This window comes from Lathamus discolor, chromosome 1, assembly GCF_037157495.1.
Source record: "Lathamus discolor isolate bLatDis1 chromosome 1, bLatDis1.hap1, whole genome shotgun sequence".
NCBI classification, from domain to species: Eukaryota; Metazoa; Chordata; class Aves; order Psittaciformes; family Psittacidae; genus Lathamus; species Lathamus discolor.
This window is the reverse complement of record NC_088884.1, coordinates 152,864,421-152,882,668: the sequence shown is the minus strand read 5'-3', so window position 1 is coordinate 152,882,668 and position 18,248 is coordinate 152,864,421. Positions and strand designations below refer to the sequence as shown.

General features: G+C 42.4%; 1 protein-coding gene across 2 annotated transcripts in view; it reads right to left on the bottom strand.

The window, feature by feature from the left end:
- Positions 1 to 12,597: 12,597 nt before the first annotated feature.
- Positions 12,598 to 18,248, bottom strand: part of WFS1 (wolframin ER transmembrane glycoprotein) — a 33,813-nt gene continuing 28,162 nt past the window's right edge. For both annotated transcript variants that reach the window (XM_065659655.1, XM_065659645.1), the window contains exons 7-8: positions 16,906 to 17,051; positions 12,598 to 15,306 (exon numbers count right to left, since the gene is read on the bottom strand). In XM_065659655.1, the coding sequence (XP_065515727.1) occupies positions 13,498 to 15,306; positions 16,906 to 17,051 (1,955 nt within the window). In that variant the 3' untranslated portion in view covers positions 12,598 to 13,497. The remainder of the gene's footprint in view (positions 15,307 to 16,905; positions 17,052 to 18,248) is intronic.

Here is an 18,248-nt window from a genome sequence, read left to right as displayed (position 1 = left end):
GCACTGGCGTCATCTCTGGCCAGGCTGGAGACCTTCCAGCACAGCAGGCCATGAGGGCACGTCTGGGATGTGTCCAGGCCTGGCCTCCTAAATCAGGCAGACATTGGCCCAGGTGACAAACCAGAGGGCTACCAGCAGAGCGGTGTCCCTGTTCCACCCCTTCCCCTCTCCCCCCACTTCCTTTCTACCTCTACAACAGGGGAAAATAAATACATACATAAATAGGTTTTTAATAAGAAGGGGGAAAAGTGGCACACACAACACACACTTAGAGCTAGGAAAGCATTCACTTCGCAGTGATGCCTGACCCTCCCCGTTCATTGTGATGAATCTGATCCCCAGATTTTGGACTCTTCCTTTGAATCTCAGCTAAGGCTAAGATTATATTTATATATATATATATTTATATATTTTATATTTATATTTATATTTATATTTATATTTATATTTATATTTATATTTATATTTATATTTATACTTACTTATAAAACACCTATCACCATATTGATGGTGATATCACCTGTCCGCATGTTCTGTATGGAGCCCTGGGCTGCGAGAAACCACATGTCCATCAACACACATGCGTTAGACACTGAAAGGCTGAGTTGTTTTGCTGGATGCAGACCAGAATAAATATGCCTCAGCTGTTGTATTAGGCAGTGTACTGCTCTGCATGGCTCCCCCACAGTTTACATGCTAATTTCCAACCCCCCTCCCTTTCTTTGGGAAGACAGTCAATCCCACTCATTTAGATGGACAAATATGGCTAGGCACCGAAGAGTGAAATCTCAGCTGAAAATCAACACTTCAAGCAATGCCCTGTTTACCTTCCCAGTTCCCCTTTTCATCCCTGAACACCCAGTAGGAGTAGGAGCCAGATGGCAAACTCTGTGCATTTTTCACACTCATACTTCATAGCTGCATACAGAAATTTAACCCTTTATGGTTGGAAGGGGGGTACTGACATGAGCCACCTGCTTCTCCTGTTTGCAGCCAGCAAACTCATCTTGCTTTCAGAGAGTTAAGTCCTTTGGAGCCTTAACAAGGTTGTGGTTATTAATCCCCGATGAGAGGGCAAGTACAAGGATTGTTTGCCTTCTATGTCCAATTTTCGCTAACAAACATCATTATCAGCAATTTGCTCCCACTCCCCACAGTAATCCTTTTCCATTTGCAGTCTTCTCAGCAAATCGCATTAGGTCTAAAATTAGAGCATGAATTCACTTATCTTGCTTATGTGGTAGAACCTCAGAATGCAACAGGATGACTGGAGTGGGCGAGATTCAAAAACTTGGGCCTAATTTCAGAAGATGCTTGGGGACAAGGTGTTTCTTTGGCTTTGTGAAGCCAAGGTAAGCCTGGCTGTTGTGTACAGGACAGGCTGCTGCGCACCCTGGAGAGGTTTGCTTTTGGAGGGCACCACGAGAAAGCTTTTCTTAGAAGTGGATGGTTTTTCCTTCTCTCTGAAGTTGGACAAGGATCAAACTTGTATTCATGTGGAAGCCAGCGCAGCTCTTTAGGCAGTCAGAGATCCTAAATCTGGTCCCTGATGCAAAACATTTCACGTGAGGCACCTGACTGAGCAGACTCCTTGGCTATAAAAGCTGCCATGAATATGGATCAGCCAGGCAAGGCACAGCTCATTACTTGTCTTGCCATTTGCCAAGTGGAGACAGTCAATGAGCGGGACAAGATCCTTAAACCAACAATTTAATGGAGCAATTATTTTAATTAGCGTGGTGATGCTATGTATTCTTTTTATAACATGGGCACTAAACAAGAAGAAAACCTGCAATAGTGACTCTGTCGAAGGCTGGGTTGCTGGACAGCCACTCCTTGTTTTAAAACCAGTAATAATCATAGTTATAGCATGTGTATGTCTCCTACAGCAGCCTCATCCAACACATCTGAATAGATTCCTGGGCAGATGAACTTTACATGCAAGACCAAGTGGTAACAAACTGACTGTGCTCTAGGGAGAGGAATACTTTGCTCAGAGAACTCCAGAAACCCCCTCACCACCTTTTGTGGCTTCATCATCATTTCTCCAATAGGAGGAATAAATCTGGGGAAAAATTCACTGTAAATGGTAAGTGATAAGTAACTGAAACTGGAATTAGGGTGTCAGATTTGGAGCAAAGAGGTTGGTAATCGTCTGTGCTCTACCTGTACAATATATGTTGCATGGGCAGCACACCAGAGTGACACCCCAGTGTCAGTGACTTGTGCCAACATCCCAGCCCTGGCAGGCTCTAGCTTTCATTTCTCCTTGGGGAGGCTTGAACATCCCCAACAGCCCTGGACCAATCTCCCTTGCAGGTCAGTGGGAAGATGCAGAAGGAAGCAGAGGTTTCTCTCAGATAGGCAAGATACCAGCACTGTGATCCCTTTGTGACACAGGAGACAACGCTCACAGCGACTTTATGCACATCTTGGATTGTCCCGTGGAAGAGTTGGGAAGGAGAGCGTTGCTGGTCCAGTTATCAGCCTGTGACATCTCTGCTAACACCTCTCTGCGATGGAGAGCTGCACTCTCTGCTTCTCACATCTGTTGATCTGCAAACCCAGATGAATGTTGCTGCATCAAATGCACTCTATCAATCAGCATGCACAAAATACTCTCAGCAACCTCAGCAGGTAAAGGCTTTCCCTAGAATGAAACGAGAGAGCAGCTGTACTGGTTTACACCACCTTCCTGCACACATCTGTGAGCCTCGGCTTCTTCGTAAAATGTTTGGCTATTTCATGCGGCTATTGTAGTATCGCTAATGAGCACCCAGGAAAACAGAGCTCCTTTTAAATCTGGTATCTCCTGATCACTTTGTAGAGCTGTGGGAAATCTTTCTTTGCACAGCTTACCCCCACGGTCCTGCCAAACCAGACCCAAACCCAAACTCTCCTGAGTTATGAAAGAGTGGTTCTTGCTCAGGAAGGTCAATCGCAGCCTGAGGCTAAGCCCAAGTGTAGGACAAAGATTTCCCTTGCTCCCTCTACAGAGGCTGTCCCCACAGACCCTTACCCCGCACACACCCTGGTCTGTTGTGCTGTTACCCTGTGTTACCTTTCTTTCCAGCTCATCCTACACTCTCCATGTTCTCCCTTTAGCATCCTCCTTGGGCCACATCCAGTGGCCAGAAGACACTAAAATCCCATTGACTCCCACCACTGGGGCAAGCGCAGCCACCTCTGCAGGCTGCAGGAGCAGTTTCTCACCCGTGTAACAGTAAGTGCCCTGTGATCTCCCTCTCTCCTGTCAGAGTAGAAAGCCCTATTTGCCAATACACTATATTTGAAGTGCAAGGTTTACAGAATCGGAGTGGTTGTATCTTAGCAACCACCAATGCAGTAAGAAAGCAGCTAAACTGTCTAAACCTTCAATTAAAACATCCACCACAAAGAGGCGACTCTCCTGTACAAGACACAAATCCCTTCCATGCATTCACCAGGAGGGACACGGCCACCTTGTGCACATCCACTCACCAAAGTGACCCCGCCTGAACCTTTCCTCTTCCCGACATACATGACTCGGGTGCTGATATGGCCCATACCTGCATCACTTGCCCTCTTGCAGGAGGTGAAGCAGAGAAAAGGCATCTTTTTGCAGAGACACCCTGAGGGTTTTTTATTGGTCTCACCCCCGTGTGAGCCAAAGCGACATCTCCAAGAGTTTCCAAGCGGAAATAAAGAAGTCCCAGAGTGAAAACTCAGAGTGACACAGGAAAAGGGCTGTGATTGTCCTACCCGAGATGCTGTGATGCAGCACCTATGACCTGATTTGCACAGCATCGAAATGAAGTCTTCCCCCTTCCAGTCACCTTCAATGTCAATCTTCAGATACACCTTTCCCTTAGTTCTCTTCTTCCACAGACTAGGGCCGATGGCAGACCAGAGCCAGGCCCTGCACTGCACACCCCACACAACAGCTTCTGTGAGGTTTTCTTACCACCCCTGCAGCCAACCTGGATTTCATCCTGGACCTGACAAAGTTACAACAAACCCAATGGGGCTTCCGCAAAAGTCAGTTTAGACAAACCACCATTTTCTGCCCCCAAAACACTCTGTAAAGGAAGTCTTGCCAAGCTATGCTCCATTTCACATTATTCTCAGCTACCTGATCCATGTTGTGTCATGACACACTGCAGCACCAGGGCGAACCCCAGCACACTGCAAAGGGACGTAATAGGGCATCTTTATTTCTTGAAACAAAAGGCTGTGGATAATCCCTCGAAGGGAGCTGCTTGAGGAGGAGCACAGAGCCTCTCATCCATAGACTGACAGTTGTTTGCACAGAAATGTAGGTCTTAACCTCTACCTGCAGTCCATAACCAGCCTCTGAAAGGAGTAGGAGCACATCTGGCATTGCAAATGCAGGTGTTTGTATAATCCACAGACTCCATGGGATGAAGGAAGGCAGCAGCCATTGTCTATCTTGTTCTAAAGATGAACTATTCAGGAGAAACCTACTGTAACAATTGCAGCAGAATTAAAGCAACAACGGAAATCTACCAGGATGACCACCGGTCCCAAAGAGTGCCCATGCTGTATGAGAACTGCAATATAAGGCGTGTGCACACACTCTGTGTATCCATCTGTGCTTAAAAACTGTGTTACCTCTGAGCTGCAAGACGGAAGAGCCGCCCTGAGCTAGAGAAACTTGAGGCTGTAGGACTGAAATACTCCCATGGAGATTCACATTTTAAACAACGATTAAAGATCAATTGAACTGTTACCAGAAGCAGCATTAGGAGAGATTTATGAATCATGCGTTTATAACTCTAGGAAGGCACCTTCTGTAAAGGGAAGACTGAAAAATCCATTTATTGCAAAACCATTTGCAGTGCTCATCATCTGCCTGTCACAGTGGGTGCAGGGCATGCACACAAACAGCGTGCTAGCTGTGGGCTGCCTTTGGTGGTCAAGTCGATCAGTTCCTTGAACGTGTTTCCTTCCAGAATGTGCTTTGAACAGAATTTAGCACCAAAGGGAAATAAACTCTCTTTGCATTGCATCCTTTTGATGGAATATGTTTTGAACTTGAAGTTCTGTTAAAACTAGGTGGCTCTTAGGGTATTCAGGTGGAGACATCCATCCTGACCTGCAGGTGGTAGCTTCAGCTTTGATTGTAGACGCTCGTGATCGGAATTGGGTCTATAGACTACTTCCAAAGCATCTAAGCCCTATTAAAACAACATTTCCATTACCTAATTAATTGTTTGAAGCTATTTTCAGTGGTTATTTATTGAAGTTGTAGTTTGTCACCTGAGGCAACAGCACGGCTTGTTGTCGTGGAAACCTCTCTGCTGTCACCAGTGCTGAATAGGGAGGGAGGAACCAGAGAGGGAACTACAGAAAGATGCTTTTGTTGAAATGCCTCGCGCTTCAAAGCGGAGAAATTATTTCAAGATAAAGACAGGCCACACCGAGATCAACGCACTCTGATTTCTGAGGCATTACAGGGGCTCTGGGCTGGGTTCAAGCCCTTTCTAATTTAGTGTGACATAGCTCCTGCTGTCAAGCACTGCTGTCTCCCGGGGTTAACAGCAACGTTTACAAGGCCCTTTCTGATGCCAAACTTGCTATTACTGCAGAAAATTCCTGCCATGCTCAAAGACAGAACAAAACCTCTCTAACAACCTGCTGTCATCTCCCCATTTGATTTATAAAAGATGAACATTCAGTCTTTCAGGTCTTTACCTGGGCTGTGATCTTGACACAACCTTTCTGCTTTCCCAACCTATGCATTAATTACAGTGCACAGAGATCTCAAGCAAGAGTTGCAGCTAGAATTTCCCTTAAAGCAGCACGTCTCCTGCCTAAGTTTTAATTAAACTCTGCCACAGATTCTCTTATTGTTCAGCTTGGAAAGTGAATAGAAACATTAAAGTTATGAAAAACCCCGATTTTTGTTTTGAACTTTAGTTTGCTCCACCTAACCCATGAAGACACAGTAAGAACCAGAGCTCCCACCAGAAGGTCCATCAGGTCCATGCGTTGTCTCCGGTCGCGTTACAACAAAAGCACACAACGCAGATCAATGCTGTTAGATTTAAGTTAAAAGATCCCAGAGACAGGAGCCTTCTTAAGATGCTGCTGAGCTGCAAAGCCGCCAGACTGCACGTTTCATAAGTTTGCCATGCACTGTTTCATATACTGTTAGTTTATCATTACACATGGTTTTATCACCCCAAAATAAGGTTACTTCCCCTGTGTTTTCATAGCCTTGTACTGCAGACTCTCTCTGCAACAATGCCTTTGCTAGGCCTTTCTGCAATGCCGTTTGTAGCTGGCGGGGAGCTGGGTCTACAGATGGTTATGTGCCTTTCAGAAGAGATTCTTCTTGCTGCATTTCCTCTCTGAAATGGAGTAAACCAGAACCTGGCTCTTTTGTTCCTCGGCGGTGCCCTGTGGAGACATCAGCAGAGGAAGAAAAGCCGCAGCGTGAGCCTGGAGCGCCATCTGATGGCAAAGCACACATGTGCGGTGGTCCCCAGCCGAAGGACCCCTGCCCACCCTGTGCGGAGCATCAGTTTCTTGCAAGAAGCACTGAAGATGTAAGGCAAACAGGCACACAGAGGCTGCAGACGCAGTTGCGCTCTCTATGGACGTTAATGAGCCACATGTAACTGTTTAGGCAGTGCCCCTATGGGAGGACAGGATTAGACCCCCCCCCGGACTGTGTTCTCTGACGTTTAAAGAACATATTGAAGTGTAACTCATCAGCAGTTGGGTGATGTCTTGTACCGTGGCGCTTTTGGCATCCTGCATCAAACTGCAGATGAGAACTAAAATCACTGTCAATAATTAAGACTGGAAACGGGAACTGTTAATTACCTTTGTACATCATTCACTGACATCTCCATGAAGCTAATGCAGATGTCACTAACACTGACTAATCCAGCCTCATAACAGATGAAACACCAACCCAGATGAAGCTACAAACTTGGCTACAAAGTGAAGGGATTTTAAGTTGGGTTTCGTTTAAGAGCTCTTTCTCTTAAGACTTTGTTTTTCTGAAATGTACACCAATGTGTCATTATCAGATTCAAGAACAGGGTTGAAGGGTCCATCACCTGCCATTACAGTGGGAATAAAATCAGCTGCACTGACAGCTGGAAATGCATGGGCTGTGGCATCAGCTGTGGGGTGGTTGCCTTGCTACTCGGACGGATCGGCACAGGATGCAAGGGAGGTTTTCTGTGGCAGAAGAGGGGGTGCACCCCCAGGACACCAGAGCCTGCACAGCAGGGACCCACAGTGTCAGGCAAGGCTCCACTGTGAGCAAATGGCTAGCCCATGTGGGCTGAGGTGGCACTGGTCTAGGGGTAGAAGCCGCTTTATACTTATCCATGGATCAGCAACAGATGTGCAACCTAATGCTGGAACATATTTTCTAAAAATAGGTGAATTATATCATCACAAAGGTTAAAAACTTCACTTCCCACTTATATTAAGATCCAGGATACCGGATGGCAACATTGTGACCACCGTATGTTATATATTATAGTTATATGAATACCACATGTCACAATGTCAAATAGCAGCTTCCCAAGAGCAACCCAACCACACCATTCTCTCTGCTTTTATATTTCTCCTATTGCCAAGTGTTTGTTTTTCAGCCACAGTCTTTCGAGCTCCATCAAAGCAGCTTCGGAGGTGTGATGCTTCTATTCCACACACCTACCACATTCGTACTGCTCAAGCAGTGAAGGCGCGTACTGACTTGTCACTGACAAGTTTCAGGCACTGCCGACCACCCTAAATGCAGAGTCCATCTATACAGCGTGCAGAACAAGACAGGCTGTGCTAGGGAGACTTAAGCCATCTGAGAGCTTCCTCTCCAAATGGCCCATGACGAAAAGACCCTGATTCACATCCTCCAGACCATAACGGGAAGATACCAGCACCTTTAAAAAGAGATTGTGCTCAGAACTAAAGTTGCAACAGAGATATTTTGCCAGGGGCTAGACCCCTTATCCATGCTAACTCCCCTAACGCACAGGATTACAGGGCTCCTTGCCAGGATCAAAGCCCTCATGGTGCTGCAATAGTGCCCAGCACCTTCTCTGGGAGCAAGGGATGCCCCGACAATCCCAGCTCCGTTAAAGCTGTCAGGAGCAGAGGCTGTGGCCACCTCACTGTGGCTGTACAAGGTGATGCTTCAGCCCTGAGACTCCCCCTTCCCCACAACAATTCCACCCAGATAGTGCCCCCAAAAGACCTACCATCCTCCAGCAGTGCTCCTGTCAGTGCTGGACCCAGGATAGCGGAGACATCAGCACACCAGGACACTGGAGTAGCCATGCCTGCACGTGACCTGGCTCAATTCTGTTACTAGTGGCAGGTGGGGAAGTCCAAAGCTAACTGAACACAGCTGACCTTGGTAAATCCAGCCCCCATCACACTGGAGCAGTTACAAACCTTTGGGTAGAGCCCTCTCTTCTCTCTTTGTAATGGGGATCTGCAGGAGGATACAGCAGCCTGTAAATGTGTTGGGGTGGATGGTGCAGCCAGATCCATCACAGAGAGCACTTTCTGCTGCATCTAGCATGAAGAGAAGTGACCCATCTTTGAGCAGGCAGTGCCACCAGTCTCCAGGAATACACCTACGAGCCTGTGTTGGGCTGTGAATGTCTGGGCTGCCAAGTCAGTATTGTCACTGTCCTGGGAGCACATGTTCATTTTTATTGTGAGTTTGAGGATAGAAGCCTATTGTTTGGAAGCAGCTGTAGGAAAACCTGCACATTCTTCAGGAGGAGCACTGGGAATGCCCTGGAAGACACTGGAATTCCATTGCTTTATTTTCCTTGTTGCGAAGTAAGACAGTTGAGGAGGAACTCGCATCCCAGTGTGCAGGTTGTGAGAAATGGGGAAAGGGGAGTTAGGGCTGAAAGAATCTACGAGATGGCAAAGATCAGGGCTACAGCAGAGCCCTGAGGATGTGCTGCTGAGGCAGGAAAGCTCCTGGGGCATATTTATGTGGGTGCGGGCAAACTCCAGTGTCAGGTGGCTCTGGTGCAAAACCAGTGTATGAACTCGCTGGGTGAGTTATACACAGGCATTCCCACATGACATGTGCTGGGCACACAGCTGCTTCTTGGCTGAAAAGCTCTTGACCAATAAACTCCTGCTCTGTTGTTTCTGTTGTATTTTGGGAAGTCTGATTGTATCTAAACGCACACTTTTCAGTAGGATTCCATAGATCCTGGGTTTCAGCAGCAGCTGTTGCAGCCTCTCAGAGGAAACACCCCAAGCAACTCAGTACTCAAATTGGAATGTGTAGTAAAACATATCACTTGCTGTACAAATTGAAAACTTTAGTCAGATGAGAAGGCTGAAATGAGTGTTGTGAGGCTACAACGTTACAGAAGCTGCTTCCAATGGCTGCCAGTGGGAAGACACGTCCTGCATTTCCTTCTGTACTCATGTGAAATGTTTTGTAACAGAAGGTTGCAGGCAGTGTTTCTATGATCTGTTCTGCTTCAAAACATGAAATTCAGGTTTATTAGAGGTGATGAAAATGCAAGTTTTCTCAGTGCTGAACATTCCTCCTTAATGGGAAGATGACTCTCATCTTTTCCATATCAGGCTGTAATTTATAAGAGGAAGTTGCAGGATATTAATGATCTTTTTCCTTCCAGAATAAAAGCTAATTAAATCTGTTGAGTAATAATATGAAAATAAATGAACCATCTTAATTAAGGCATATAAAAAGTAATGCGATTTGGTTGTTTAGTTTCTAGGCATCCTATTTGCATTTAAGTAAGGTCTGCATGGATGTAGGCAGTTGCTAGAGTGGGTATATATCCCTTTACAAGTTGGTGGGTTTTACCTAGTTTTTGCTGCATGGATTAATATTTTTCTAACTTAATGACTGAGGGTTTTCCTTCGTACCTATCTGCTGTTCAACCAAATGAACCCTGAAGATGAGATCAACGCACAGTCTCTTTTAACCTTCTTCATTTTGACCTTTACCCTGAAAGGCTGCAATGGGTTTCAAAAGCATTAAGAAAGTATTCACAACCTTGAAATGTCTTTTACCCTTTTCAGTGGAAATAGAGAAGCAAAAGGCAGACAGATATGGGTGTGCTCTGAACAGTGGCATCTCATGTCAAAGATTCAAGTTCACCAGCAGTCAGAAAGGGCTGTGATACCCAAATGGTAACATTCTTGTTGCCCTGCTTTACACAAAAATTGCAAGAAACTTTACAATTCATAATAGCTATTTTAAGGCACTTAAGCCCAGATAGTTCTGGGAATAAAACCACATGTAATTCCTACAGACCCACTGCTTCCCTGCTGTGGAAGAACAGGGCAAAATGCAAAGAACAAACCCTTTGCATTCTTGCCTACCGCAAGAGGCTGTTAGTCATTACAGAGTAGGCTCTTGAATTATTCAGACTTTCTATACATGCTTTGTTGTTTTTCTGTGCTTATGGAAACATGTACCAGTTTGGAGAACAAACAGTACTTTTTCACATTACTTTGAGGATGAAATTCAAATAATGAGTATTTACTCTAACTTCTGTATATTCTAAATGCTAAAGCCGAGCTTACAGAAGAACAGCAGAACTTAATTTAGATGTGTCAATAGCCGTGTACTCTCCTCCTCCTCCTCTTCAGTTAATTAATACTAATTCAAAAGACTGAGTTATCAGCCTAGAGAAAGGGCACCTATCTTTGGAACTGCTCATAATTCATCATGTCTTCAAAACTGAGTAAGAAAATAATAAATGTAGGATTAATTGAATAATTAACAGCAGCTGCCACATTCTGTCTCCTTTACAGTCTAGAAGATGGACTGGCTTGGAATATAGAGCTGTAGCACACATGATGGGAACAAAGTTATTTTGTGCTCTGTTTGCTCGCAAGATGTGAAGTACATAGAAGCACCCTTTGCAAAAACACCCTGCCTGGAACTGCAATTGCTTATTAAGTAATAGTGATTTTGTGCCTGTCAGCTGAGATACGATTAGAAAGAAAAGGTTTATTTGCTAAAGGTTTCAGAACACAGAAGACTAGACAGACAAGAAAATGGAGTAGTTATCCCTCACATTACCACTAATGTATCCTCTTTTTCCATGAAAAGCCTTAAAAAAGGAACACTCAAGAACTAGCTTTAAACGGCATTATTTAAAGGTCTTGAAGTCTGATTTACCACCTCTTCCCCTTCTGGATACACAGAATAGCTGAAAATGTGTGGAAAACGGCCTACCATGTGCTGATGTTCAAAGCTTTTCACCTCTGTTGGAAAGAAGCATCTGATGAGTTCAACTGTCCCCATCAACCTGTCACTACAGAGCACGTGGATTACTTTTCCCAGTATCTAGCTAGTCCAGGGGCTGTTTTTTGATGTAAGAGCATAAAGGTAAATTGTGTAACTTGGAATCTGGCCGGTATTGGTACCGACATCCTTGAGGGAGCTCCCCCCTCCAAGGAACCAGAGTTTTACCTAATAATTCATGGCAAAAGTAGTAAGTTATATGCTAATATTCCCTGTTAATTTCCTCAGAAAGGGCTGAACTAGAAGTCTGAGTTGTTGGAGTTAAGCCTCAGACCATGTTGCAGATGGGAGCTGAAGTATCTGGATTAACCCTTTTGTTAATAACTTCTTCAAAATGCACCACAGTAAGTTGGTAAATTGTCATCCTTACAAAGAACAAAACCTGAAACCAGAAGAATTTTTAACATTACCATTGAATACCAAGACTTTTGCCGTTTTTCCCCTGCTTACATATGAAGTTTCACAATTATGTACAAGTAACAAAGAAAAGGAAACAAAAGAATTAATAAAGAAAAAATGTGCATCTTTTGTGCTTCTATTTTAGAGCCAGGAAGAATGTTTCGGTATGTAAAAAGAGCCTATGGATGTTCCAACCAAAGGAGGAGAAAGGGCTAGGTCCAGCTTATTTCCTTTCGAAATGGGCCCAGGTAAATGAAACTAATTCAAAATTTGCACCTTAACACCATTTCTTTTCCCCAGGTGGAACCAGAGACCGTTGACAACTTTCAAAGCTAGAAGCACCCAGATGACATGATTCTACTCCACTGATTTTCTGATCTATGTGGCTTTGGATGGCAGAGGCTTCTGCTCTGCAGCATCATGCTTTGCTCACCACCTGGGAACAGGGCAGAACACCTGTATGCACCTTTGGCTTCTTCCTACCTGCAGCATAGGGTGATGCTCAAGAGGGTGCCCATAGTTGGGAGTGCAGCTAAATGCTTCGTTGTTCACAGAAACTCCCCCTTCTCTACCAAGAGTTTTCACCAATAACACTTCTGCCCATCCCTATATGACTAATATGCGAAGGAAAAAAAAGAATCTAAGGCAACTAACAGGATCTGTGGGTGAAACAATGTGATGTATTGGTGAAGTACAGTCATCTAGTGGTCAAAAAAGGTAGTAAGTCACAACGAAAGCAGAGGTAAGCAGTACGTGTAGATTTCATCGCTACAACAGCCTATTTAAAACTACCAGTAAAATCTGAATAATGTGAAGCAGAACTTCAAATATCTCACACCACAACATTTTAAACTCTAGATTGTATTTCACAGTGAAAGCTGTTATAAGTGCAACATAAACAACTGCTCACAGCATCAAAGCATTGGGAACAAATGTACCCATTTAATTCAAGTTTGTATTTTATGTTTATTTGCACAATACAAATCATTAACAAACATTCTATTTCAGTTTCCATGGCAGAGTTTTAGGTACTACTTTCAGTTGCTTTGGCTTGTCCACTACTGGTACCACCTCAATACCAGCCTTACTCTCTGGTGGTCGTCCTTCACACACCAGCATGGATTACACTTTAGTGTCATACTTGTAGCTACTGTAACCAATCAGGACGAATAGCATATTTTGTACAGTATGTTTTATGCTCGAGAAGGTTTTATAGCCTTGCTGGGTGCAAAATGTGCCCTTCCAGAAAACATTAGAGTTGCTGTCTTCTGAACCAATAGTGAAACAAGGAGTTCTGTATGCAGAACTGTACACCACCAGGTACTGACTGTAAGATCACTTTTGTCTAGAAAACACCAAATAAATATAAGCAATATATGCAACACAACCTGTTGTCAGCTACCTATTCTAAGTCATGCCTGTGAAAATACAAATGGGCACATTGTGAATATTTAAAGAGTAAAGTGCTTTTAACATCGAGCAAGTGAATTCATCTAGTGTCGTACCACAGGCAAATATATATCCATTGTGGACAAAATAGTCTCCATGCAATTAGTCAGCAGCAATCCCCTGTATTAATTTATAATATTAAATCAGTATATATTACTTCAGTCATACAGGGTTTAAAGTCAGGATACAGCATGTACACTTGCAAAACTCAAGCAATGCTCTACAGTAGCATACATTTTGAGCATTGCTACAGGAAGGTGGCTTTGGTTTTTGTTTCTTTTTTTTCCTTAACCTTTTAAGAAGCCAATCCTTTGATAGTGTAAATGCAGCGTACACTGAAGATACCACTGAACCAATATGAGAGCTCATTATGCAGCTGACAGGAATGGGAAGAAGAAAAAATCAAAAGCAAATTTAATGGCTGTATGCACTGTGCTCCTCCAGTCTTGCTCTATTTTCACATGCCTCCCTGCAGGTAAGAGTTTAGACATGCAATTCAAGCAAGTGATTGCTTTCAGTTCAAAGACAGGCCATTTACTGCCAAGACGGCCCTCCAGAATTGTGCTGAATTCAATTATACTCCCTTGCCTCAAGTTCAACAACACTTTTTTAAACTCACTGCTTGCCTTCAGCACAATATCTTTGGTTATATCATCCTCCTCTATAGACTTGGTTCCATTTTTGCTACTGAAAGGCATGCCCACAGTTATTTCAAATTTGTACCGATCAAACATTTTCATGTGGCAGTTATGCTTTGTCAAATACTTGAGACGACACAATTCTTCCTCCTCTAGTGTAACATTTTTGGGGTCACAGAGAGGGTAGGTTTCACCATACAAGCATCTCATCCAATCACCAATAAAAAGTGGAAGCATATTTATTGCAGATTCTGCACTATTGTCAATTTCTGTCACACGCACATACTTGAACCGCCCAGTCCACGTCACTCTGTGACCTTCCAAGTGACTACACAGAATCTGAGTGCGGGCCATGTTTGTCTCCTTCCACGACCGGGGTCCGCAGAGGAAAGAATACTGATTCCACGTCAAGGTGGAGTTGTAAACTTTCATTCCCTCTGATCGATACACATAGAACCAACAGAACAACACTACAGCTGTAATCCACACTAGAATGAGTTTCACAATTGAGCTACGAGTGAGGGATTTAAACATTTCCACTACAGAGAAGTTAACTTTTGTCCACCAGCGGAAGAGCAAAGGAACAGTACACAAAACCAGAGTCACTAAAATTTTCATGAGCTCCAGAGACACAAACCACTTAATGAAATGGATAAGACACATCAGTGCAATGCCTACACCTAGCACTGGGAGTGCAAAGAGAAAGAGAAAATAACCAATTGATGCACGAACGAGCCCAATGCCAGAGGACTCCCGCAGAATGACCACGGAGAGTTCACACCACATAAAGCAGACCAGATATGGGACCAGGTAGCAGTAGGTGCCTTTAAAATTCCGTAGTTGTGCCATTCTAAAGAAAAGATAGAACAAGTACAAAAACAGAAGGCATGGGATGCTTACGTTTATCACAAAGAAATGACCTACAGGAACAGTAAAAAACGTTTTACCCAAAAATTGCAAGTAGCCAAAATTCCCAGGTAATACCTGCAATAGGGATAAGCAACCTGCTGCTACCTCAGTCATTAATGCTCTTCGTGTGTAAGGTTCTGCACAAGTGCTTAAACTCATGTAACTTGTCACTGTGAAGAAAACTGAGATGGTAGCTAATTCTGAGCATGGTATGCAGTCTTTGCTTGCTATAGGGAAGGAAAAAATTACAAAGAATACGGAGAGTAAAAAATAGATATATGGCTCTAAGTGATTCCATCCAAAGTTCACCTCAGCTTGCTCAACATCTAGGTTTGGTTCAAAACGAAGCAGTAAGTCAGTCAATGTGCGGAAGTTTTCCCAAGCCTTACTGTCCTGAAAAACTTTCAGTGTGCAAATCACCATAGAAATGAAGGACAAATAGAATATGACTAATGGGATAATGAAGGCAAAAAACTCAATTGTCAGATTACTGATGATGAAGAAAAAGATGAGAGCATTGATATGGTGTGTTGGAACAATGGTAGACAGCCAATGCATTCCTGCCTTTGATGCAATATCTATCAGGTATTCTTTAATTTCCATAATTGCATGAAGTGGATATTTTACAACCTGGAAAGACAGAAAGAACCATTTTATTTATGAGCATTTTATTTATGGGCAGTCAGTTGTCTAACATCAGCTGACATGAAAAGATTTATATTTCAGATGAAAGTTGCCAATAAAATTAGATTACTTTGAGATTATTAGCTTTATTTTGATTAATTCAGTCAGATGAAGCTGAGGCGATTTTGATTTCATGAAAGATGTAATTCATTACCTTTGACACACATAGTTAAATGGCTTCCTAGGCAAATAATCTGCTCTGCTAACTTCATACTGAAGATAAACTACATGGCTGCAGTCTTGTACTATCTTAGGTTATTAGCTGAGCTATTAGTAGTTTAGCTTTAAAGCACTTTGCCACTGTTCTGCAAGGATTATGCTATATATTGTGATACACATATATACTACAGGAGTGGTACATATGATTCATATGCACTTACAAGAAGTCTTTACAGCTGTGGTTTATCTTTAAAACAATTCTTCCCAAGCAGCTAAAGATACAGCTATCAAAATATCATTTGGAAGCAGCATAAATATTTTTATCTATAATTTCTACACATTTAGGGATTCTTTTAACTCCAGAACAGTAACTGTACAGGATCTTAAAACTACCTATCTCATGTGGCATTTTCCAACACAGTCACCAGAGAATCGCTGGATTGAATCCTCTTCCTGTGACCAGCCATGCACTTTATATAGGATCAATAAAAAGGTACAGGATTTTTCAAACACACACTCAAATACTGCATATCTGCCTATTAGATGCTGCAAACAATCCTCCTTCCTCCATATAAAGTTAGTTTTTATGTCTTCTCAGAATTTAGGATTAATTAACTTAGATTAATTAGTTCAAGGGAAAGGCAAAGAATGTTTCAGCGTCGTGATGAACAGAGGTAACCCACAATGACTTGGGCATAAGCTTATTTATTAGCAAAGGTGCCCCCTGTTCTTTGTAAATGCATCTGTTTCATAGTATTAGTTATTCAAAAGACTGGAAAGACATACCCCTCATCTTTCTTTTTTTCCACCCCTACCATATGATAATGGACAACAAAATGACAACAAAGCCTCTCATGTCAGCAGCTAGAAACCCCCTACATCGCTTGAAATTTATACCAGTATGAATGCAGGCACCTCAATTTCCCTTTTTACTTTCACTATGTAATGAAGTATCAGTGTAGAAACTAACAGCAAGTTCTGCTGTTCTTGAATTCCTTCAAAATAAAACCTTTTCACACCTCAAGGCTATGGCCTGTTTGCTCCTGTTTAAATAGCTATGATATAAAACATATCATGACATCTGTAATAAAAATATGACAGTTATGATAGGGACATTCAAATTCTTGCTGAGATGTAATGAAGGCAGATTGCCCTCTTCTAGGGAAAATAATTATTCCTTTCTCTTAAATTTATGACTCATATATATGAAACTGTTAAACATATATATGAATTCAAGTCCAAAAAGAAATTAAAGCAGTGATTTTTGTACTGACTTATATAGACTAAACATCAGCTCTGAGAGTCAAGTGCAAGTCACTTCTGTCTTGACTGAAACACCTAAGTTAAGAGCCCTTCAACATAACCTGTTCAGTATTGCCTTTTTACCTTCAGTCGCAGGGGTAGCTCTTCAGGAGTCTTCCCTGCCAATTCATCATCTTCTTCTTCGTGCATGATCAGGTTAGATGGGATGATTCCCTTTGCATACTTCTTGGTAATTTCAACAAAGTCATCCAAAGCAATAAATTTTTTAGCTGTAAGACAAAATACAGACATTGAATAAATAGTATCACAACACTTTATGGATTACGTGATGCCACTTGTTCTGAGATCCGTGCTTGTGCCAGCAACATATGACTACTCTAAATCTTGTCAGATCAGCAGGTAAGTTTATTATACCAGTAAGCAGGAGAACAGAGTGTGTGAACATATCTTATCTGCAAGTACTCCAAGAAAAAAAGACTACTGGATTAGGTCAAACAGTTTTAAAATTGTAAGATATCTTTTGCAACTGCTTGAGAGCCATCTTTAAGCAACAGCCACACTGAAAGCATAGAATTGTACAGGAACAGTAATGAATTATCTGTATGGTGTTAACTGAAGAACTAACTTCTAATTTGGCATTTAACATGTTGTCATTTTTCTGAGTTTAGAAATTGCAGACATAGTTATGATAAATGCCCAATTATTCACATCTACAAGACTTAACATAGATTATTTACAGTGTATTAATTCAGTATGCTGTGTGGCTATACAAATGGCCTCCCCTAAATTGTATCAACAATATCACCTGTGATCTAAACCAAATAGACAGTAACAAAATACTTCGCTTAGTTGTGCACAGAGGCAAATGTACCACTCTGCCCTGAAGATCCTTATCCACTCTTGTGAGCGGAAGGGAGGCAAGAGGTTACTTCTGAAAACTGCAGAGATGCTGCAAGACAGAAAATGATTTATACACTGCTCCAAACTCTGCACAGCCAGTTCCTTACATTAGCATGGATTAGCTCATTTCTATAGTAGACAAGCTTGATGTGGTTTGTAAAGAAGGATAATTAGCAGCAACTTTTTTCCATACACTAAAGCAAATGATATTGCTGTAGATACGAAAGACTTTTGAATGACAAAAATCTGTAACACAACTCCTACACAGTAAGTTTAGCTATTCAGCTGATACACACGTATGAAAGTTGGCCTACTTAGTACTAGTTTGAGATTTTAAAGATACAGAAAACTGAACTGCTGCACTAAATTTAAAATCAGAGGAATAGTGGGTTTGAGCCTATTAATAAATTATTTTTAATGCCATATTTATAGAAATTACACAGGAATATATCAGTATTTAGTATTGAAAACACTGTAGATACAGAACAGAATAAAGCATTTGTGGTGAGATACCTGCTACAGGAAAAGGGGTGTTAGAAACTACAACAGAAAAACAGCAGCTTACA